We start from the raw sequence: 24,926 nt of genomic DNA, 5'->3' as shown, positions 1-24,926 counted from the left end.
GAAGTCCTACATTGTAAAGGATTACAAACAAATAATTTGTCAGAGCATTGAATAAATAAAGAATAGGAACCATTCTTTGGGAAAACGATGGGTTATTAAGGTATGGAATTTAATATCATTGTCAATCTATAAAACTTTTACAACCTAGTCTTATTTGCACAGAGATTACATCCCCAAAGCTCAGTGCCAAAGACACATGTTAATAAGCTCACAACTTTTAATTAAGCAATATGTATAAGTAGATTCCCATTAAGCTGTGATTTGTGGGCTAGTTCATTACAGTGGGTTCCAGCCACAAGACACATATTCAATACAAATCAAGCAGCCTGCATATTATCCAGCTTAATGTGAGCTTACTCAGGATATTTTATCACCAGTTCAGATTGGCAGTTCAGAGAACTATATTTTTTTTTCTAAGATTGGGGGCAGCAACCAGAACCTTGTAATGATCCCATGTTGTTTTCTTAATGAAACTATCCATCTGAATTGTTTAGTTGCCACTGGTAATTATTCATATAGTTAATCATAGTTCTATTATATACAATATATATATAACACATTTGATCTCATTTGAATTAAATACAAACAAATAAGGCATAAAAGAAGGAAATACAGACTTCAAAGACATGGAACAATAAAAATAATTCACACATTTTACTCCAAAGAGATTGATGACAATGTTTTCCAGATCTCTGAATAACTCTCATTTGAGTCCCTGAATTATGCTAAAATTTCTGCCCTCATTTTGTGACGCAGTGTGTCAAGTAGAATTTTTTCAATCAGCTTTACTCATGAATAAGTGTGGCACACCATTTCACATCTTTCTTAGACAGATTTCCATTGATTGCATCAGCAGTGAGGATTGTATAGCAATCTGATGCTCCATTCTTAAAAATAAGATGGATATTCTGCAATATTTAACTTTTTTTTTTTTTTTTTGTCTCCAGGAATTAGAAGATCGTTGTAGTCAAGGAGAAATTACTACAGTCAAATTGCTGGAAAATAATACTTCATCATAACATTTTCTTCTCCTGTTCCTTCCATAATAATGAGTTAGCGTATTAACTTTGCTACATATTTACAGTTATCAAAAGTGACAACTGATGTTTTTAACAACTCCTTCGGTTAGAATCCTTCTATATTTAACTGTAATGAAATATGCATTTTATTTACTGAGTGAACATTTCCACATAACCTCTCTTTAGCCCATATAAAACTACACAAAATCCCTAGGCTCTATTTTTTTTTTAATTTATATTTTCTATTTCACTGCTGAAATATTCACTAAGCTTCCAACCTTAGGCTAACATAATGATATTTTCAGAAGCACCCCAGTACCTATTAGGAAAGCAGAATTTGCTATCTGATCCCAGAGCAGTAGTCCATCTCATTTAGTGCCTTATTAAGAGCAGCACCTTAGACAAGAGGTGACAAGAACCTAGGGTGGGAATGTGTTCTAGTAAAGGAGATTCTGGTCTGAAACAGAAAGGACAGAGCTCCTCAGAAGGGGACCTGCACTACAAATCAAGAAGACGAGGAGAAAGATCATAATTAGCAATAGCTCTAAATGTAACAAGAAGAATTTTTTCAGTCAATATGGTAAGCTGCTTGTAGCCAATTAAAAGACAGTAAAGTAGGGACAATGCCATATGTAGATTAGGCTTGTCTCACAAAAAGAGCTTTAAAGCAGTGTTGCATAGTTCATGAATTGATTTTGCTTGAAGGCTGAAGGAAAAGAAACTGCAATAAGCCAGTCTTGTAGTAATAAAAGTGGTACCTCAGAGAACTCCATTAATGGCAAGCGATATGGTCAGATGAGTTTTACATACCTCTTTTTTACTAAAGTTTTGGCCCGCCTTAGCAAATTTCATACGATCACATTGAAGCAAAACTGTAATGAAGATTTTTTTTATTTTTTTTTAAGATTATACTATTTCTGAACTAATTAAAGCAATGCAAACCTAGGAAAAACTACACCTTTACCTTCAGCTTTAATTCACCACTGAATGCCAGCACTTTGCATGTGACAACTCCATGCAATACTGCAGCAATTGGAGCAATGAGGAAACTACCTCAGATGCCAGAAGCTGAAGAGTTAAAGAGTTAGTCTCCTGCAGCATGCAGAGAAAGCAGGGAATCAAGAAAACACCCAGACATATAGCTGTTAAGACAGGAGCAACATTACAGCCATTAAAATCAAATGTCAAAGAAGGAACAATGCCTATTAGCTTTTAGAAAACAAAAACAAACAGTTCAGCTTTATCAAACAAATGGGTTGCACTATCCAATTACTAACTTCTGATAAGCACCGTGTCAATTTTGAAATTGTTCTCATGAGCATTTTGAGAAGAAAAAATAAATATGAGCTATCCACGTAACAAGAATAAAAGAAAGCCAAACTATTACAGTCCAAACCTAATTACCCAGACATATCACTCCCCTTTCAGGAACATTGCAAAACAAGTAAAAACACTGTAACCTCTCTGAATCTGACCTTCTATGAGGCTCCTTTCCTCTCTCATTCAGGTCCCACCTGATCAGAAACCTTGAGAAGTCATAAGGTCAGGTCCTTCACTTGAACCTGTATCATTCGCAGCATCTTTTTGTTTCACCACACCCACAAATATAACAGCTAGGACTGCGTAAGCCCAGCTAAGTGTGCAACAAAGGGCTGCAGTATGGGGAGTGAATGGGACTCCCCATCATCCACTGCATGCAAGCAGGCACAGCTACAAAGATTGACCGGCAAGTATACTAGAAAAAGCCAAAAGCATAACCAATAGCATAGTTGCCTTTTTAGAGTCATTGTGTTCCCCATACATCCTGACACAGCTGAAAGAAGATACATATCACCAGTGATATTAGAGGGAAGACTAATAACTTAGGACTATTTACTAGTTTTAAAATATAGAGCTACTTAATGGCTTCGCTGACAACCCTAGCAGGACTGGGAGTACAAGCCACAATAGTGCTGATCAGGTTCCCTTAGTGGACAGCCATAAGCTCTGATCCATTAAATGGACATTTTGTGTCTTGCCTACCCAGGTGGCTTGGGTAGCTTTGAAGGGTCCTCCATTAGTGACTTAGAAGAGCTTTTGGGGGCAAATCTTCCAAGTTGTCCCCACTAACTGAGCTTTTTTCATACTGTGGCAGTCTTGGTGCACATTCACTGGGTTCCTTAGTTGCAATTAGGCTGGAAGTATATTATAATTTATTTCTGAAAGTTTATTCCAGGAATAAACCTAGCTCACTCCAACACCTAACAGGTCCATAGGACCAGGTTAGAATAGTCTGAAGTAAACTCCCATGATGTGTGGCATGGACACCAGACCTTCAACACCATTTTCCTCTCTGGATCCATTCCTGCTGTACTGTGCTACTGCTAATATAGATCGTACATCATCCCCAGTCATTTAACATCCCTTAAGAACTCCCACCTCAAAGATCTTTCTTTCCGTTCACAACATTTCAGTCAAATAAGAAACATAGGACTTCCAAATTAGCATTCTTAACACACAGAGAGACACACACAAAGCAGAAATCCATTTCAATTGCAGCTGTGCTGGATAAAGGAATAACAGCATCACCCTCAACAGTCCTCACTACCCTTCTCTCAAAGATTAATGCACTCAGATCTGCTGTTGGAGCTGCTCATGTGACTGTTCTCTCACCTGTCTTAGTTAAAATGGCTCTGCAAATCTTGAATGGTGTAACACAAGGTGTTTGCTCATCCTGAAACGGGTGAGGGAGAGTTCCCATGGGTGCAACTTCTGTGAGAAAAAGCAGTTGCAGATGATGTCTTTGGGTGGCACAGCTGTGCTCAGAGGAGATCTTGTGTCCACAGCAATAGTAAGGGCAGAAAAGGAAGGCTAAATATTAGAAATCTAAATGCAACAGCTCTAAATCTTATTTTATTAATATTTTAACCATTTTCTTTTTGGACCACATTGTGCCTGTAGTAGCCCTTTTGCATTCTCCGTAAAATCTCTCTGGCTGTCAGAGGAGTACAGTCAAGCCCTCCGCTTTTAAGTACAGCCCCAGACTAGGTAAAAACATCATGTTCCTGATTACAGAATCACACAGAATCACAGAATGTTAGGGATTGGAAGGGATCTTGAAAGATCACCTAGTCCAATCCCCATGCTGGAGCAGGAACACCTAGATCATGTCACACAGGAATGTGTCCAGGTGGGTTTTGAAAGTCTCCAGAGAAGGAGACTCTACAACCCCACTGGGCAGCCTGTTCCAGTGTTCTGTCACCCTCACTGTGAAAAAGTTTTGTCTCATATTTAAGCAGAACCTCCTATGTTCCAGTTTGCACCCATTGCCCCTTGTCCTATCATTAGATGTCACTGAGAAGAGCCTTGCTCCGTCCTCCTGACACTCACCCTTTCCATATTTACAAACATTAATAAGGTCACCCCTCAGTCTCCTCTTCTCCAAGCTAAAGAGACCCAGCTCCCTCAGCCTTTCCTCATAAGGGAGATGCTCCACTTCTTTAATCATCCTCATGGCTCTGCACTGGACTCTCTCAAGCGGTTCCCTGTCCTTCTTGAATTGAAGGGCCCAGAATGGGATGCAATATTCTAGATGTGATCTCACCAGGGCAGAGCAAAGGGGGAGGAGAACCTCGCTCGACCTACTAACCACAGCCCTGCTAATACACCCCAGGATGCCATTGGCCTTCTTGGCCACAAGGGCACAGTGCTGGCTCATGACCATTGCACTGTCCATCAGGACCCCCTGGTCCCTTTCCCCTTCGCTGCTCTCCAGCAGGGCAGTCCCCAAATTATACTGGTGTCTGGGGTTGTTCTTGCCCAGATGCAGGACTCTACACTTGCCCTCATTATATTTCATTAAACTTCTCCCCACCCAATTCTCCAACCTGTCTAGGTCCCACTGGATGGCAGCACAGCCTTCCGGCGTGTCAGCCACTCCTCATAGTTTAGTGTCATCAGCAAACCTGCTGATGGTGCACTCCATTCCCTCATCGAAGTCATCGATGAATATATTGAACAACACTGGTCCCAGTACCAATCCTTGAGGGACTCCACTAGATACAGGACTCCAACTTGACTCCGTCCCATTCCATCCTATGGGAATCTGTGTCAAAGGCTTTACTGAAATCAAGATACACCACGCCCACTGCCTTTCCATCATCTATCCACCCGGTTATATCCTCATAAAAGGCTATCAGGTTGTTCAAGCATGATTTCCCCTTGATGAAGCCATGTTGACTGCCCCTAATGACCCTTTTACCCTTGATACGCCTAGACACAATGCCAAGGATAAGTTGTCCCATCACCTTACCTCTTGTCAAGGCGATTGGCTCTGGGACAGACGCGTTTTGCAGCGGAGCAGGGGATCGAGGCAGGCAGGGTTTTTTTCCGCCATTGAGGCCACTCAAGGCAGCCAAGGGAGGCACCAGGGCCCGGCAGCCCTCGCGAGGAAGGCTGATGAGGCATGGGTGGAGCCAGCAGCGCCCCCTCCCAGGCTGTATAAAGACAGCCACTGGGGAGCTCGAGCGACCCAGAATGCAGCGACCATGACGTGGCACATCACTCAGCGCTGCAGTTTGCACAGGCAGGGTGAGCAGGGGGGTCTGTCAGTCTTACATCAGTGCCTGGTAAAATTATGGAGGAGATTATCCTTGATGTCATTGAAGTGCACCTGGGGGACAATGCAGTCATTGGTCCCAGCCAGCATGGGTTCAGGAGGGGTAGGTCCTGTTTGACTAACTTGATTTCTTTTTGTGATAGGATCACCCATCTAGTCAATCAAGGGAAACCAGCTGATGTGATCTTTTCGGATTTCAGTAAATCTATTGACACAGATTCCCATAGGATGGAATGCTACAAAAATACAAATACAATACAAAAAGCCCAGCATACAGAAAAAAAAAAAAAATATCATATGATGGGTGAGCAATTGGCTGACAGGTAGGGCTCAAAGGGTTGTGGTAAATGGGGCCACATCAGGCTGGTGGATGGTCACCAGTGGGGTCCCCCAAGGCTCCATTTTAGGGCCAGTCCTCTTCAATGTCTTTATAAATGATTTGGATGTAGGACTAGAAGGTGTTTTGAGCAAATTTGCTGACGACACCAAACTTGGAGGAGTTGTAGACTGTTGAGGGTGGAAAGGTCTTGCAGAGAGATCTGGACAGAATGGAGAGCTGGGCAATCACCAACTGCATGAAGCTGAACAAGAGCAAGTGCCGGGTCCTGCACCTGGGATGGGGCAACCCTGGCTATAAGTACAGACTGGGGGACGAGATGCTGGAGAGCAGCCCTGCAGAGAGGGATCTGGGGGTTGTGGTTGATAGCAAGCTGAATATGAGCCAGCAGTGTGCCCTGGCAGCCAGGAGGGCCAACCGTACCCTGGAGTGCATCAAGCACAGACAGCATTGCTAGTCAGTCGAGGGAAGTGATTATCCTGCTCTACTCTGCACTGGTGCGGCCTCACCTCTAGTACTGTGTGCAGTTCTGGGCACCACAGTACAAAAAGAATGTAAAACTGTTGGAGAGTGTCCAGAGGGCTACAAAGATGGTGAAGAGCCTAGAGGGGAAGAAGTATGAGGAGCAGCTGAGGTCACTTGGCCTGTTCAGCCTGGAAAAGAGGAGGCTGAGGGGAGACCTCATCATGGCCTACAGCTTCCTTATGATGGGGAGTGGAGGTGCAGGCACTAATCTATTCTCTTTAGTGACCAGTGATAGGACCAGAGGGAATGGTGTCAAGCTGAGGCAGGGAAGATTCAAGCTAGACATCAGGAAGAGGTTCTTCACTGAGAGGGTTGTTGTGCACTGGAACAGGCTTCCCAGGGAAGTAGTCACGGCACCAAGGCTGTCGAGTTTAAGACGTGTTTGGACTGTGCACTTAGTCACATGTTCTGAATTTTTGGGTAGACCTGTGTGGTGCCAGGAACTGGACTCGATGATCCTTGTGGGTCCCTTTCAACTCAGGATATTCTATGATTCTATGATTGTATGGAGGTGAGGCTGACCGGTCTATAGTTACCTGGGTCCTCCTTCTTGCCCATTTTGAAAACAGGAGTGACATTTGCTTTCCTCCAGTCCTCAGGCACCTCTCCTGATGCCCATGACTTACCAAAGATGATGGAGAGTGACCTAGAAATGACTTCTTCCAGCTCCCTCAGCACCCATGGGTGCATCCCATCAGGACCCATGGACTTATGGATGTCCAGCTTGCTTAATTAGTCCTTAACCCAGTCCTCATTAGCTGTGTTCGTGTGCATAAGGCCATTGATTCATAGGCATAAGGCAGCATTTAAGAGTCATTAAAAGATCAATGTAATATGGTAACCTTTCCAGTGTCAGCTGTCCACAAAATGTTTGGACACTAGATATGAGCAATTCAAAATGGAAACCTGGAAATAAAGGAAAAATAGCTGTCTGTAAGCCAGTTTCTATCCAAAACTTTAAAGATTTTAATATTTTCCACCTCTGGAAATATTCCATAAAAAAGGTAGTTCTCAGATAGTTTAAAATATATCTAATATTCACAGATAACATTCGTGGAAAATTGCAAAAGCCTTCAAAAACTGATTTTTAATTAAAAGATGGGAAATGAAGACTTGGCATGGACAGCAGACAAACCACTCAAAAAGGTCTGAAATACAGAGTCTTGCCACTGAAATCCGTCTTGCTTTCATTCTCTACACATTAGCCTACACATTTACACACTGGTTTTAGATGTAAAGATAACTGGTTTTTGCTCCAAATTCAATGTTGTTATATCTTCCGTTGCATGATGAAATTCTATAATGAATCTGAAACAATGCTGTTCAGGGGTCTTTTTTTTTTTTAATTTTTATTATTTTATTATGTAAGAACCCTGCACTTTTGAAGTACGAGGCTATTATAAATATGTCTTAGTGCAGATGAGGCACTTCACCAATTCCATTAACAAGCAGCAAGATCGATGCATATAACTTCCATACAGAATGTTTTAGAAATATGCCCTATTATGCCTAGTTAAGTCAACCTCGTGTCATTATTTCATATTAGTGTATATGACAGGATTGGCATACCCAGAAAAGATCCATCAGAACTACTACATGTCAGCCAAGAAAATGAAAAAAAGGGATTCTGTATTTTGAAAGCTAGGTTAAATATTATATATTATTAAATATTTTTATAAGGAAATGTTATATTGGTACCAAAAAGAAATAATGTTGTTTTAACACTTAAGCATTAAGAGGAACTTTGAATAAAGATCTTGTAAAACAAGAAAAACAAACTTATGAGTACATATCTAAGTAAAAGAAAATAGGCGAGTAACGATGAAAATCTGCTGCACCAAGAGAAGGAAGTACTGTTTACATGCCTTATTTTAGAACATATGTTGTAAAAGACTGACATATTTTTTCACAAGGAAACATTTTGAAATATGCCAAGATTTTATGAAATATTTCTTCCAAGTCAAATGTCATTATCCTACACTATCAATGGAAAAACTGCTGTATCAATCTACATTGATTTCACTCAAGTTAAGCACAAATGGAAAAGGTACTGGTTTTGGTTACAGATTTTTTACTGAACTCCAGAAACGTAGGGCCAGAAGAAAACTCAGTACATCTCCAGCTAGCCTTCTTACTCAAAATAGATAAACCATATCTAGCTTATTCCTTGGGTATGGTCAGTTGCCCTATCTCAAAAAAAAAAAAAAAAAGAAAGTATTTGCAATAATTTAAGTTGATTGTCCCATGTCCTTCCTCTCTTGACCAAAGGAAACGATTGTTTTTAAAATCAGTGCTGGAAAGGGTGGTGGTTTATTCCATGTATGAGCTCCTGCAATTATGTACTTAACGTACTTACATGAGATTCTTTGTTTTCTTCTTTGTTCTTTGTTTGTCCCATTTTGTACTCCTTTCTTTTTGAAAAGAAAACAACTTTCTAACCCAGTCATTGAAGAAAATTCAAAGTAAGAATCCTCCAGGAGTGACACCAAGGGGAAAATGAAGGACTCAAGCTAGTTTCATCCGTGCTCTCCCTAATCTCATAATTTTGAGACCTGCACTGTAAATTTCTCTCTTTTTAACATTTGATCTTGCTGGTGAAGATGCAGCTATGGGTCAGACCCTGAGCCATCTCCAGTGAGTGTCATTCCCAGGACCTTCGCTGCATGGCTCCTGCCAGATAAGACTGGAAGTAGTTTGAGGCTTAGAAATGGTCTAAAACTTGGTACTGCTCCCAGGTTCCATATATCCCAACAGCAGATGTTTTGCAAAAACTGATTCCCAACTGCTGTGGAGGAAATAATATTGTTGCATCATATAAAGGTAGCCCTCAGTGCCAAAACCTTTGCTGGTGTAAATTCTCAGATCTCCATCATCTTTGACTGAGCAGCCATAAAATACCTGTGCTGAGGATCAGGCTCCTCGTCTCTAGATTAGTGGTTAATAATATCCTATCAAGGAGGTATAAGAGGGGATCAGAAAAGCTCATCAAAGTGTTCAGTGACATGGGAGCAGATTTATGAGAAAAAATGATGTTATTAAAAAAAAAAAAAAAAAGGAAAGGTCGTATTCATTAGTAAGAAAGGAAGACCTGAAGAAGGTACAGGAGATGCAAATATTACAGATCCACAAGCACTTCAGACTTTTGTTGTTAAGAGATAGGGAGGTTTCCCTAGGACATTTAATTAAAATGAGGTACTGCTTCTCTTTATTTTTACATTTTAAATCTTTTTATTATCATAGCAATACATCTTCGACTGCTTCCTTAAGCATTAACAGCTGATTTATTTAATAAAACTGAGGACTGAGCATCAGTGGAAATACTGATTCCAATGGAATGCCCTCATGCTGTGATTGGTGAAGTGCTAAGTAATTTGCTTTTAATGCTAGCACATACCACTTAGCACTATATTTAACTGAATGATGAAAATCACTCATTTTTCATCCTCTTGCTTAACTGGTGCTTAATCTATCTACTGTACTGGGAGCCTAGCACCAGATATATTCTAATAGACCTTGTACTCCAATCTACAACAAGCATTTTAATTTTTAATTCATACTTACGTCTTTATCCTTTAATAGAACAGAACTACAGATGGGGAGGATGTTTTAGATAATAAGAGCACAGTAGGTACCTAGGGAAACTACACCACTAAAAGGATTCTTTATTTACACTTTTCAGTAATGACTACATATATATAGCTACACGGGAGAAAATTGTTGTAAAGGAACACTGCATAGGCAAGCAATTACTATCCAACTATTACTGAGCATTATGGATGATGTTGCTGATAAAAGCACTTCGGAAAACCACTTCAAAGTCAAGTAACAGCTGTTGTATACTGACCAACAACCACAGAAACTCACAGGATATGAATAAACAAAATTAATAGATAGGATGCTACATTTTCAGGGAAAAAAAAGAGAGAGAAAAAAAGATAAGATAAATTTAGTTAATATTTAAACCTACTTTAAATTCAGCTTTCAAGAATAGGTACTGTTGCAGAATTGTAGCTCCCAGATCAGACGAAAGCCAGTGGAAACATGTCAAGATAACTGAGGGGATAAAAATGGTGGACCAAGTCTTTCATGACAAATAGAGACTCAAGCCCAGTTCTACATTTGTTAAAAAATAAATATAGTCCTATCAGAATCTGAAGGAGAGGTCATCCACCTCCACAAATAAGATTCAGTATTTCTATAAAACTAAATACTGGCATAATACCTATAATGAAGTCAAAATCTTACAAATCCAGATTGAAGTGTCTTAAATCAGTGACGGGCAACCTAGGATATACTATTGCCCAAAGGGATTTTTACAATTATATTAATTCATGTTCAAAGATAAAACCTAAGCCAAGAAGATGGGCCAAGCACGATGCTGCCTACAGTAGTCTATCTACTTGGTACTGTTGCCCATAAGCAGCTGGAGGTTGAAGAGAACCACAACTCATAGCTGAAGACAGTCATGTACACAATGCTAGTGACCTCTACCACATTGTTTTTGTCACTTCTTGTCAGATGCTGGGGCAATTGGTAAAAAGTGAATTCCACTCAGGTAGAAAAATTCCACAGAAGAAAAACATCGGACTGGACAGCTTCTCTTCATTTAGCTTCCTTTTCAAAATTATATGCAATGGTTTGAAATGTCAACAGGCAAAGCAAAAATGAAGAAGGCAATTTTATTCCTGTATGATGGACAGAAGCTATCCAAGTGATACCTGATGCAACAGAACCCACAAAAATTAAATCACTGCTTATAGGTATTCAGAATAATTTTAACACCATTCTGTCGTAATGTAACACACACACATGTATGTTCACAAGTCAATTAGAAGTAGGAAAAAATGGAAACCAAATCATTATACTGCAAACCCAAAGAAAGAGCGTTTTCAGGATTGACATTTAAATCTCCAGGTTGCTACCTAACATCATTTAATTATTATTCAGATGGATAAGAACCAGAGATGTACATAAAATTAATCAACAATGTTCAAAACATCAGGATATATCTTACAAAGTTAAGTGCATCTGAAAAAGTTTTTACAAATCAGTGTAAACACACAGACACCAGAAAAACATACTAGTTGGAAAAATGTCACCAATACTTATGTTAATTGATTAACTGTTCTACATGAATGATTCAAAATTGCAGGAAGCTAAGACTCTTCCCTTTTCTGTCTGCATTTTTAGGACAAAAAGGATTCTAGCACAGGGAATACCAGGAGTCAGGGCATGGGCAGTCTGCCATCTAGTTCTTCATTTGCTGCTGACTTCCACAACCTTGACAGAATGACTTCACCTTTTTTGCTTCTGTTCCCCTTCCCACCATCTCCTTCTGCTGTCTTTTGTAGGCCTTGCCTTGGGGCATGGACTTCATTTTTTATGCACTTGTGTGAAGCCAAATAGAATAGGCACTGACTGGTTCAAACTAATGAGAAATACTTGAATACTTGTAAGAAAACATGAGGCTTTAAGTTGCTGTAGCTTCCAGAGAAGTAGGTTTGATCAACGTTAAGACCCCAGCAAAATGTTCTCCTCTGGGATCTCATAAAATTCGCAGCCTGTTGGGACGTGGCTTCAGAACTGGTGGTATTTCATGGCATGAAGCCATCATTGTTCCTCTTCTGGGCATCTTTGTAACCTTGCAATTACTATAGTGTTGTGCTTTTGAACAATAACTGAAAACACGGGCAATGTTTGATTCATGAAACTTGAAAGAAATCAGCAACATTTTCCCCACCACTACAGTGGAAAGCAGGTATAAGCAAACCTGAGCAGTGTGGGAATGTCCCACTAAATGGAAGGAAAAAAGTCTTATAAAATTACTATATATCAGATCTATGAACAGGTCCGATGAGCTCCCACACTGAAATGTCATTTGAAGCTACAGAAGAGTAATGAATGGTGCAGTTGCAGGACAATTCTGTAAACAGAAGTGTGGACATCAGAACCATAAATCCTGTCAGACAGTAATCATAGCATGGATGTAAATCTGGGTGTAAATAACTCTGTGAACTATGCAGTCCTCCAGGAATTAGCTCTTATTGGAAGCAACGTGATTTCCTGAAGATTAGAGAAAAAGATGTGGAGAAAGATGTTGTAAATACATGGATCACAGTGTACCAATAACCCCAACAAGAATGGCACATAAGCAAGAGTCCATACACTAAATTAACCTATTTTCATTTAAAAAACTATGCCTTCTGTACATATGTGAACTTTCCAAGGCTTCTCTGTCAGCAGACAAGATTACCATGGATTTTAAAGTAACACAATGCACTTTTATCCAACCTTTGCTCCTGAGAAGGCATTAGAAAACTCACACTGAGAAGACTCAGATAAGTGCATGGATCTGGTGAAGCCATACCTGGTACTGAGATCTTGCAAAAGAAACAAGAGGAAAGTGGTATCTTGCATTAATATGGACATCTATGGACACCCTGTGTGTTCTATAATTCTCTGTTATCAAACACCTTGACACTACCTTTGATAGGCAGCAACTTCACTTAATAATTTAACATACATGGGCATTTTTCATCAGTGTAATCAATGGAATTTTTCACATTGTATTTTTCACACAGTGAAAAATACAGTGCAAGTCTGAGAGATTGGAGCCATTACAGCAGATGCTTTTGGACTTTTGCACCCAGACGAGTACGTGTGGACATCTACCTAATTACAAATCAAGTTGCTGATTTACACCTGCCCTCAGCACACTTGCAATGCTAGCCCTTGCTCCAGATAGATTGCACTGGGGTTACTTTACTGCTATACTCAGCTGCAGAATGGAAAGTGTGACTGGGCCTGAGTAATGAATGCCAGCTCCTCAGCCTTCAGGACTCTTCTGACAGACCTTTGATACTACCTAAGGAGGAAGACTCGCTAGAAAACACCACTGTGAAATTTCCTCCCTAACCAATCATACCCTGGTCTTTCCAAGGGAAAACTTGTTTTCAAATGACCTGTTTCCTTTGTACCTCTTATAATTTTGTGTTTAGGTATCAGTATTGCTTTCCATCTAGGTACAGAAACTGAAAATAATACCTTTCCACCTAGCCACACTCCTCTTCCTCTTCTTCAACTTGATATTTGAAGATATATGCAGCATACTGTCCATTTTATTTACATGTTCCTGAGCTGTGCTCACTTCATTACACAAAAGACTTATTCCAGTAATATCACCAAATGCCTGAAAAACAGAACAGACAAACAACAAATTATTATGGCAGCGTACAGTGAAATATCAGTGAACAGATGACTTTGATTACACTTCCCCACCTCTCTCTTCTTACTTTCAAAATATTGTGGCTTAGAAGCTTTTTTGAGTGTGAAATTTTATTCTGTCATACTAATAACCCAGCTTTACAGCAGCTTACAATTTAGCGTTCGTGGTTCAGTTCCACTATTAGGCCTTATAACAATTTTTATAACAGTTCTGCCAAAATATTATAAAGTAAAAGTTACTGTAAATGTATTCAGTAATACAGATACAGCAGTGAGATTAGCAATTTAAACACATGTGAAATTGGAATTCACCTATTTTTTCTCACTCTAAACGCTTTAGTAAAACAGCGGAGTGGGGATTTTTTTTGCCCATTGCTTTTAATATTTTCTTCTTATGATGTTCTTGACACATGGAGAAGATTTGAGTGGATAAAGAATAGACCTTCAAAGAGGAAAATTGTGGCCATGAGGAGAAGATGATGTGTTATAGAACTGGAAATTGGTTAGAAAGCCTCAGCTCCAGCTCGGCTGGTTAGTAGTTACCACATCACGTTAGATCTTCTGCTTGTGTCATGTGGGTGGCATGTTGCACAAGAGTGCCCTGGCTCTGATTCTATTCACTTTCTGGAGGGCCCATGTAAGAGAGATTTTGCTTAGCTGAATGTGAGCAGAAATCAAATTTACAACAACAAGAAGTAACAGATCCTCAGCTCTGTCTAGCTGCTGTTACTCAAATACTAGCATGGACAAAAGTGGATTGCTCCAGTAAAAAAAAAATAATTTTGTAACGAATTTTGCTATTTTCAACCTGTTTTAGTACAGCTGTAATAAATTACACAAACATTAGTTTATGTACAGGTATAATCTCCAATTTCTATTGCAGTTTTGTATACTTTTATTATTCCTCTGACGAAGTATCTTATATCCTCTTATACCATCTTCTTGATGAAGCATCTTGTTGTACTTCTATATTTGTTACCTTGTGAAGTTGGGAAGTGCTGTTACCTCTGGAACTGGCATATACAGGTAAAGTAGGGGACATCCTCTGATCATGTTAAAATTCTGGCAGAATGTTGGAGTGATCTCGTGCATCCCACATCCTAGGCAAGTTTCCTCACAACAGGCTACACGGTCTTCTTACTTAGGTACTACTTACACAAAACACCTACTACTTTATTTTTAGTTTTCTTCTTTTACATAAAGAGGTAGTCCAGGTTTAGACTGTCATTACCTGTTTCACTCATGGTATAAATTATCTTCAAGGATATCAGATAGAGATATAACAGCCAGCAGGGCTTCACAACACTTTTGCAAAATACAGACTCAAGAAGACAGAAGAGAAATAGGGCTCATGAATCATCACTGAACTAACAGTAACAGCAGGGTTTGGGTTTTTTTTGTTTGTTTGGTTTTTTTTTTGTTTTTGTTTTTGTTTTGTTTTGTTTTTCTGTTGCAATAATCTGAAGAAATACCCCGTAAATATCATCACAGTACTTGTGGAGATTTTGTCCTAATTCCCCAGATGCTGGAACACTAATTTTTATGTTTCTATGAAAAAAAAAATACAGAAGGTGCACAGAGTTCACTGGTATAGCCTGTCTGTTGGTGTTGGTTAACATACCAAAACCTCCTACAGATCTGATCATTCCCATACCCACTGACTGATCAAAATGATGGAAACCCTTTGCTACACTTTAGGTGTTACTGTTTACTTGTTTACTTTAAATTGAAGTTTGTATGGATATGTCAGATTTTTAGACTTGATCAAATATTGTGCAGAGTTCTGTTATTAAAGTCCAAGTTGTTTCTGAAAGTAACTTAATAGCAGTAACCTTATGGTTAATCAACTGTATAGGAAAGTTCGCTGTGCACTTACTGCAATGTAATTATAAAGTGAGCAAAAACATAATTGATGCATTTTGTCAATCTCTGTAGCTGCAAGGTACTTTTTCAAAGTTTTTTTTTTGGGGGGGGGTAAAATAAGTTAGCGCTGTTTTGGCAATTATCCTTTGACTTCAGAGATTTTACTGCTGATTCAAGTACAACTACATTTTAAAACCACATGAAAGATTATAAGCATTTAAGAGTACAAAATACATTCTGCTGTAATCAGTGTCTGTACTCTCACAGCATAAAGCCATTCAGAAAATCACTGAAAGTACAGCAAATCTAGGTGTTTAAAGTGTTTTAGAACTAAAAGGGAAGAGTTTGGATACAAAATAACACTTTTAAAGTACCCTTTAATTACCAGCACTGATGTTTGTTATGCAGCACAACTACAGTGATATGACAACATTTTTCTCATGGGTGTTTCCTCAGACTGAATGGATGTGCTTTGGCAGAACATGCTCCCATCTCTTCTGTGAACATTTGAATAAGGCAGCTCTAACTCCACAGGTCCCAGTGGAAAAATAAATGTAAATAACCATGCCCATAAAATATCTGTGTGTATGTTGGCTGGGTATGTAACCCTTCCTCCTCACCCTGTTCTCTCTGCCAGTTATAAAGAAGCCAGCATGATTTAACATTGGGGATTACGTGTATGTAGAACAAGGCTATAATGCCACGGTGTAGGTATTTCTGTCATCTGCCCGTTATCTGAAAGCCTGCGCATCCTGCTGAGAGCCAGTGGTGGACCTGTCTCATCACTCTCCTGCTTGTTCTGAGACCATGGCCTCAACTGCAAATAGACAGGACTTGTTGGAAATACATCTTGTTTCCCATGGTTCTGTGGGTTTCTGAAGCAGGGAGTAGATCAAACCTGGGATTTGAAGAAAACTGGAGAGAGGGGAAATGGCCACATGCTGCCTCCTGCAATTCCGTCCTGCCGCATGCATCAGCATAACCTTGACAGCAGCTGATAATGTATTAAGCCACAGTTTCCATTTAAGACTATACCTCAATTTACTGGGAAATGAAAAAATAAAAAATAAAAGGACTCAGTCTTATACCTGAAAGAGTAAATGCACATATTCAGGCATAACTTCTCAGCTGAGATGCAGTGTGTGCATCCTTTTCCTCTTTAGCAATGGGTTAAGCTTAGCCACCACAAAGGCATGGAACAAAATACCGTGTCCATTTCAGGACAGAAATGACAGGTTATGTGCAAGATGAACTGGATCAATTTAAGAGAAGAGTATACAAATTCAAGGTTTCTCCAGGAAATTCTTTTGAATGCTCTCATCTTTTCATCGGGGTGAAAAGAGCCACCTGGACAACTATTTCATGTCTTAAACTGATTATCTTCAATTGAGTTACATCAGTAAAGGAAAAATATATACTGGTAAATATAGCTTTAAGTAGTCTGATTTAATTCTTACTTGCAGAGGAACTATACTTCCATGAACCTCAACTGAAGGTCTGTATGTTTGTAGGCTGTACTAATTTGACTGCTTATTCCAATGGGAGTATCCCTTAGCTGACTTTTATCATGTATGATTCCTAACTCAGCGTATATTGATATGAAACAATGGTGATCATCCTCCTGATGAACACAGTTGAAAAACATTACTTGGCTTCAACAAGGCAAGAATAGATCTCAGAGTCAGCAAGGCAGCACATGGTGAAGCCCATCCAACCCAGGAACGTGTGCACAAATGATGCATTTCTGTGGGTGGAATTGTTCTTGCTACACAGTCTGGGGTAAACCTTTGCCACTCTAATTTGCACTCTGTTGCACAGGGATTTCCAGGAAACCAACTCACTGTAAACTGGCTGTGATTGCAAATGATCTGGCATGATGCTGCTGAAGCCAACCAATATGAGGCAATTTATACCAAAAATCACCTTTGCCCAATCTCTTCCTCACCAGGAGGGCTTCACTACCCACCTCAGCTTATCCAATACACAGTGTGGAAAGGTCAGATCTTTCCTGCTCCCTCTGCAGGGTCTGTTGAGATGATGAAGCCATTTGACAATGATGCCATAAGGTAATACATCAATTTCAGTCACTGAACTAGAGCAATCCTCCTTCTTTCTCTTCTTCATAAATCTTTAGTGACCACTGCAGTGAGCACTCCTTATGCAAACAGTATGTGGGGATTTTGCATTCAATTTGGCCAATTTATTCCATTACCAAAGTTAGACCCAGACAAATCTGCACTCAGATACATGCAAAAATTCTACTGGTGTCAGCTGTATGGCTTACACACATATAGAAAAAAAAAAAAAACAGGCCCCAGTATTCATAGTAACACTGAATATATAAAAAGAATTTGTGGAATTAAGAATAAAACATGAGGCAATTTGTTGATTTGCCCAGGGAATATATTGGAGTGACAAATCTGTGGATTATTCTAAGGTTGTTTTTTAGTGTCATTATCAGATCCAAGAACTGTATATAAAAACACGCAGTCCTTCACATGCTAAAGATATAGTTTGCTTAAACAATTGTAAAATATTCAGTATTCTTAAGATTAAATATCTGAATATTGCTTCTGAAGGAACAGCTGTCAGCTTAAATCTAAAGTCTAGTTTGTTTACTGGCTGTATTTTATATCTGTTACAAAATGACACCAAATAGCAATAAAATTGTTGTAAGTATTCTACAGGGGAATATAAATGCCCTTTGGTTACAGTGTACATATCTTTATACATAATTCCAGTATATTTTCCCTAGAATTACGTTAAATATGTAAAAAGCCTTTTCTCATAAAGGTAAAAATGCTAGATGTTTCCAAGCTGTAATTTAGCATTAGTGTCAAGATTGCTTCAGAAAATAAGCTATGGTTACTGTTTCATTCTTTTTAAGTGTCACTCAGCATACCGTATCTGATCTTGTATTCAAAATAAACTTATATGATTTTATTCACTTTTCCAGAAATGCAAGAGATTTAGACATAATTTATAGCATATGGATTGATGTAAATAGCTTAAACTAAGTAATTGGCTAGTCACCTATGCTGTCTTATCCTATTACTACTAGGTACTACTCAGATAATTAGGGAAAACAGACTTCTTCTATCCAGGAAGTTTAAATTGGATGAATCCTTGACATTTGTGTAGATTTATTTGATAGATAAAATCATACTATACTAAAAGTTTTTCTACAATGCTGAACTTTACTAGGCCTTTAATAAGAAACTGATTTTTTGCTGAGTTAAAGTGACTTACCTTTAACCTTTTAATGAGAAATCAACTCCAGTCAGCAAAAGTTGAGATAAAAATCACTGAGTTGGTGTTATCACCATATAGACAGCTAAACAGTTATCACTATCATTAACTTTTCTGTGCATGGATTTCAAATACATTTAACATGCTAAAAATAATTTCCTGTATATTACAATAACATAAGATTAATGAATGAGGGAAAGCATGAAAAGTGATTTATTTTGGGAAGGTCATTTCTTGGTTAGCCAACACCTAAATTGAATACTATAAAGGAGAAATATATTATAGGTAAAATGGAAAATGGGTTTTACTACATGAGAATTCTTTGAGTTTTACAATGCTTATGATAAAAAGGACTACAGTTACAAGTTTAACCTCTATAATTTTTATGCTACACATTAAAAAAATCTTTTTATTTAACATTTCCATGGCAATTTATACATGTCACCTTGTACTTAATGTTCATTTTAAAACAGTTATTTTTGCTTTCTGCTTAGGAAACCTATAAAACTACTTCTCATACCAGACTATATATATGTGTGTGTGTATGTGTATATATATATATATATAAGTACACATATATTATCTACCAGCAAAGTTGGACCTTTAATGGGAATCCCATCCCTATAAAAATAAACATATTTTAAAGCAGTTATTACATAGGGAACCATTTATTCCTGCACAGTAGTAGGCCTCACTTACTGTAAAAAAGTAAAATAATAATGATAATATCAAAGTGAGTTTCGGCTCCTTGGCTTAAGAGAAATTCACACTGAGTTCCTTGCCGAACTAGGACTGTAAGAAAAACTTGCCTTTTTTTTTTTCTTCACTGAAGTAAAAATGATTAGTACTAGGTTGCTAATATAGTGTAAATTCCTTACAAGCAGCCAAGGACACTGAAGCAAAATTACACAGAATTCCTTTTATGTCTGTCAAAGAATATTTGCAGATAGAGAAAGATTGGTTTGAAGCACTGAGGTTGAAGTCACTAAGAGCTGGACACATGAAATTGAGGAAGAATTTGTCCTTGTGATTTAAATAACGTTCTCATATCTCATGTGTCCTTGATGAGGGACATACTGCCACCCCAATAACCAGAACTCACTAGCCTGCACATACATCTCAGTTAGTTAAATGCTAAGAAACTACATTTCACGCTCTCAACGATGTCTACATTTGCACACACTTTTAAAAGTTTCTGTGCTGTTTTCTGCCAAACTTCTCATTTTCTTGTAGTATTAAAATACACTTTGTTTCTGTGGAAGACTACCAATACCAAACAGCAAACATGCTGTAACGACAGTAAGCATTGCACATCTGATTGAAGTATATTAGTCCCCAAATGTCTGAATTAATGAGGTCCCATTCTAGTAATTAAGAAGAGGTGTTACAGCTCTTTCAGGTATGATTCCAGAAAGTCATTGAAATTAAAAAGCCAAAGCCTTTTCATTTTTCTGTCTTCAGAGTTACATGTCCTCAGAGCTTCTTAATAAAAGTGAACAAACAAACAAGAAGTTACACTGAAATAATTACATTTTCACCCTCAGTGGCTTACTGTAATAAAGGATGACTGTTTTGCGGGAAGAAGATGCATGCAACCCACAGTTCCTAGATGTTGTTGAATTACTTTTTGTATTCTGCAGTTATACGATAGTACAATATCTCAGTATAAAAAATAGAAAAAAGTGAAAATTGGTTGTTTCTTGCTCCACGGACTCTATAGATGAGGTAGATGTATGTGCAAAGGCAGGTCAAGTCGCAGTTGCCACATAGCACCCCTCTATTCTATAGGCCATGTCCCTACAGTCCCAAGAAGGTATTTTGCACAAGTATCTTATCTCTGATATGAAGAAAGAGACTTGCTGACCATGAAGAAAGAGGAAAGGCAACTGTCATTTCTCAAGCAGGGAGAGAATAGGTGACAATTTACGTCCTTGCCACTGTGGAAAAAGCCATCCCTCCTTATTGCTTCTGGTAGGGTAAGGAGGATAATAAAGAGTAAAAGGGGATCTCGTTTCTTCCGATAAAGTGTTGTATCCATTCTGGCAGAGAATAGATAAGATTATGCTCTGTAAATAGATTAAGTTAGGAAACTCCTGGAAAGTAGAAGTCTTGTTTACTCCAAAGGATGATGCAAATAAATAAATAGCAAATGACACCACATAATTTGAGGCTGGGGAATAGAAGGAAACCGAAATGGACATTAAGGATCTGGAAAATTTTTTCCTTGAGATCTCTGGGGACAAAATACCTAGCTAGCTATAAAGTTTCAGATTAAAAATGTTTATACATGGTGCAGTTGCCCACAAAATATGGCAGATCAGACTCTTTAACCCCAAAAGTCCATTTTAGCCTTCATTTCCTACACTCTTAAAAGCTATACTTAGGATTCCAAAATAACTTTTTACTTGTCAATAGATTTTCTACGCACCACTGCTTGTCTAGTCACAGCAGAGGAAAAATATATATATATTATTCCTGAGGGGCAGAAACAGCAGCAAGTGACAAAACCCCATAACAGACCCACAATGGGTTTTTCTCACTCTGTCCTTGCTAAGGCCCTGGTTCTTGTACCAGAGAGAAAATGGAACCTTTCCCACAGAGATTTCAAGGCAATATAGAAAATGGGAGACTTTTAAAATTTCCTCTCAGTGTACAAATGGAATATAACTTACCACTAGTGAGTGCATAGTCTTAAAACTCATTAACTTATAAAACATCCCTAATTAGGGACTGAATTAGAAAGCCATGACCCATAAAACACACAAATGTAACATTATATCCATTATCAGCTAAATGTAAGATCAGGATGTAAGTGTTACTGAAATTATTAGCTGAGCATGTTTCTGAATTGCAATTGTATTTAGGTCTACAAATATAAATGCAGCAAAGCATACACTGATCTCCTAAATTAGAGGCACATCTTTCAAGATGCTGACATAAGACACAGCCATGCAGATTTTAGGCAAAGACAGCGTTGTGGTATAATGTGGGAAACTATAAAGAAGTGGCTTGAGCCATTCATGCTGCACAGTGCTAACTTTGTCGATGCTGATCAGCATCAGTTTAGAAGCTGGAAGTTTCTGGGAAGCTCACTTGGGAAACCAAAATAAAATTATATGGAAAATAATAGAAATACATAAAAGAATGAATGAACAGAACCAGTACACCGAGTTAAGCTCGATGACACATGCCTGAAGACCTTCCTACTAGGGCCTTGTGGAAGGAGAATGAAACCTGATGTCCAAAAAGCTGAGAACTTAACTGGGACAAAATGTCCTGCACAGAGCTATCATTTGTAACAGGTGGGAAGTAGGCATGGGGCTGCATTGTTGATCTCAAAACAGGGAAAAGGACTTCTAGCAGAAATCTGGCAAATGATTTGTACAAGGAGCTTTGGTAACAAACTCAGGCACAGACCTGGACTTGCAGGTTTCTTTGTGTTAATAATTAATTTCTCCTTCATGTAGGCCACATGCCTTCTCTTGTTTTCTTTGGCCAGCTGCAAGACTCTGCTGTCTTCACTCTGGTGAATCACAAGTTCCTGGGGCACAGAATTATTCCTTGAGGACAGTTTCCTTTAAATTAAATTTTCTTTTAAAAGCCAAGTAGGGCAAAGACATTAAGAGTAAAATATTTTAATGAAGAAAGCAGCCTCGAAACATTAAACAGAGGAGCAGAAGCAACATTTTCCTCATTCTGGAGAGATATACTTGAACCTTCAATTTAGAAGTGAGCAACTGAAAAATTTGTATTTCAACACCGTTTGTGCTGGTTTCCTATAGTAAGCAGACCTCTAAAATGATGCTTCCACTTCTCTGGGTAGGTAAAGTAATATGCTTTCACTTTTCTTTCTCTTAGATGCCAGTGTTTTGTTTTGTTTTGTTTTTAAAGGTCTCCCAACTCAAGACCAAAGGCAACAAGGAAATGCACCTCTTCTAAGCACTTGGAACAAAATGTCAATTCAAGGAACAAAATGGAGTCTATGAAACAGGTAATAGACAATACTTTTTAAAATACCATCCTGCATTGCATTTTAGTGCACAAACTGCTTGCAGTGGGCCTAAAAATATGACAACATCCAGGATTCAATCAAAAACTTGCAAGAGGCCAGTAAGTCTCATGATTACTGTATGTCAGCTCTGTGTCTGAAGAAAAACTAAATAATTCTACCATACCTACTGTTGTATAATATTTGTGCACAATACTTACGTAGTATATTTATATATAATAATTCCTGTATAGAATAACCTTATGTGGTTCTTAGCAATATATATTTATAAAATAATTTTTGTGTGTAGTTTCAATATATATCTTCCATAATTTCACTTAAATTGCTCTATAAACTATACTAAATTATTACTTTGCATGGTAAATGCTTTAACTCATTAATTTTACAATACTGTTTAGGAGTGAAGTCTTCCTATAGAAGATCTCAGTGTATACTTCATGAAGCGTCTATTTCCTGCTTTGACCCTGACCTACTTCTTAAGTGCATGCCTTTGCCTTCAAAATCTGGATGTAAATAATCTGCTTGGACCTACCTCAACAATAGCCCCATCAGGCAGCTTGAGGAAGTGTCTGTAGAGTTGCTGGAAACCGCTGAGGTGTATGGTGAACACCGACACGTGAACAGTGGTACCTCTTGAGGTAGCTGCCGAGTCAAAGATTTCATCCTGGTGCTGGAGGTCACAGCTGGGGACATCAGACTTGCTGGCATGGTCCTTCCAGATGTAATCACACACTGCCACCTAGTGAGACAGAAGGCCCCCCCACACACACATGCGCACACACACGTACAGAGTCCTCCCATCCCCCCACCAAAGGAACATATTTAATTAACTTCTGACAAGAGCTTTACAGATTTAAAATGATTTTACAATAAATCTGCAAAGCCTGTACCATATGCAGTGCTTGCACACAGTTCTCTACTACACATTTTTTATGACATAGATCTAAATAGAGAAGCTAGACAAATCCCTGGTGTATATTCTATAAAGTTAATTCTGCACAGATGAAGCTGTAATTGACTCCTGTATTAACCAAAAGTAGGGAGATCAAGCAGGGTAGGTTAAACAATCAAATAGCAATGCTGATTAAAAATATATGTATATATACACATATAACTGATAATTTTGTGAATGTTTGTTTTTCTCTCTTTGAGAAGCCTTTGCTCCTTTACCCATAAGCACTTTTTAGTCTCTGATCTCTGAATAGTATTAAAATAACCTTGTGCTGCTAACTGAATTGTAGATGAGGCAGAGTAAATAAGGTGTATTTTAGTGTGTTGTATAAAGCAAATTTATTGACACAGTTACCTAGTTTCCTGTCTTGCTGTAAACACGTTTGCTTGGGTAGGTTTCGTACCTTCTTGTGTCAGTCAGAATTTCCATTTAAGCATTTCATTTAACCTGCTCTAAGGAACCTGCTTTGGCAGGGGGGTTGGACCCGATGATCTTCTGAGATCCCTTCCAACCCCTTCAATTTTGTGATTCTGTGATTTCCATGTTAATTCTGTACGCAGGCTGAGCATAATTCAAGATTTCAGCTTGAACACACCACACAGTTTAAGCACCTCATATCCTTAACTAGAACTGATAATGAGTGGCATTACCTTTTATACTCCCCCTCAAAAGTAAGTGTTTTAACCCTTCACTTTTGCAAGGGAAACCTTAGTATAACTGTATAACTCTTTTTTTTTTTTCCCCATGAGATACCACTCCTGTTTACAGTAGGAAAGGATTGGTCAGATATAGTTATACCCTCAGAATACACTGGCATGTTCTTCCTAAACACTTCTACTTAATGTGAAGGAAATAAGGAAAAAGCACGTGACTTTTCCTTCAACAAAATGTATTACACTGGCTGAAATCATTAGAACTCACCTATGAAACCAGCTATAAGAAATCTGTAGTTTACTCTAGTTTAAGGTAGCTGTGTCAAAACCTTCTTCTGCATAGTTTTGTTTGTTTTTCTGTTTTTGTTTTCTTTTCCTTTTTGCTGAAAGAGGGATCCCAAAATCACAAGACACATTTTATTTTTTTTTTCCTCACTTTGGATAACTTAGGTTTAGCTCAGTTTGCTTGTGTTCCAGGTCACATTTCCTCAGCTGTTC

General features: G+C 38.5%; 1 protein-coding gene across 1 annotated transcript in view; it reads right to left on the bottom strand.

The window, feature by feature from the left end:
- Positions 1-862: 862 nt before the first annotated feature.
- The window catches only part of LOC308189328 (uncharacterized protein), a 301,527-nt gene continuing 277,463 nt past the window's right edge, over positions 863-24,926 (bottom strand). Inside the window, exons 21-23 of the mRNA XM_080579258.1 lie at positions 23,356-23,562; positions 13,523-13,667; positions 863-12,541 (exon numbers count right to left, since the gene is read on the bottom strand). Of these exons, the coding sequence (XP_080435384.1) occupies positions 12,513-12,541; positions 13,523-13,667; positions 23,356-23,562 (381 nt within the window). The 3' untranslated portion in view covers positions 863-12,512. The remainder of the gene's footprint in view (positions 12,542-13,522; positions 13,668-23,355; positions 23,563-24,926) is intronic.

The sequence above is a fragment of the Anser brachyrhynchus genome (genome assembly GCF_964034855.1).
Source record: "Anser brachyrhynchus genome assembly, chromosome: 2".
NCBI lineage: Eukaryota > Metazoa > Chordata > Aves > Anseriformes > Anatidae > Anser > Anser brachyrhynchus.
This window is presented reverse-complemented; position numbering and strand designations above follow the sequence as displayed.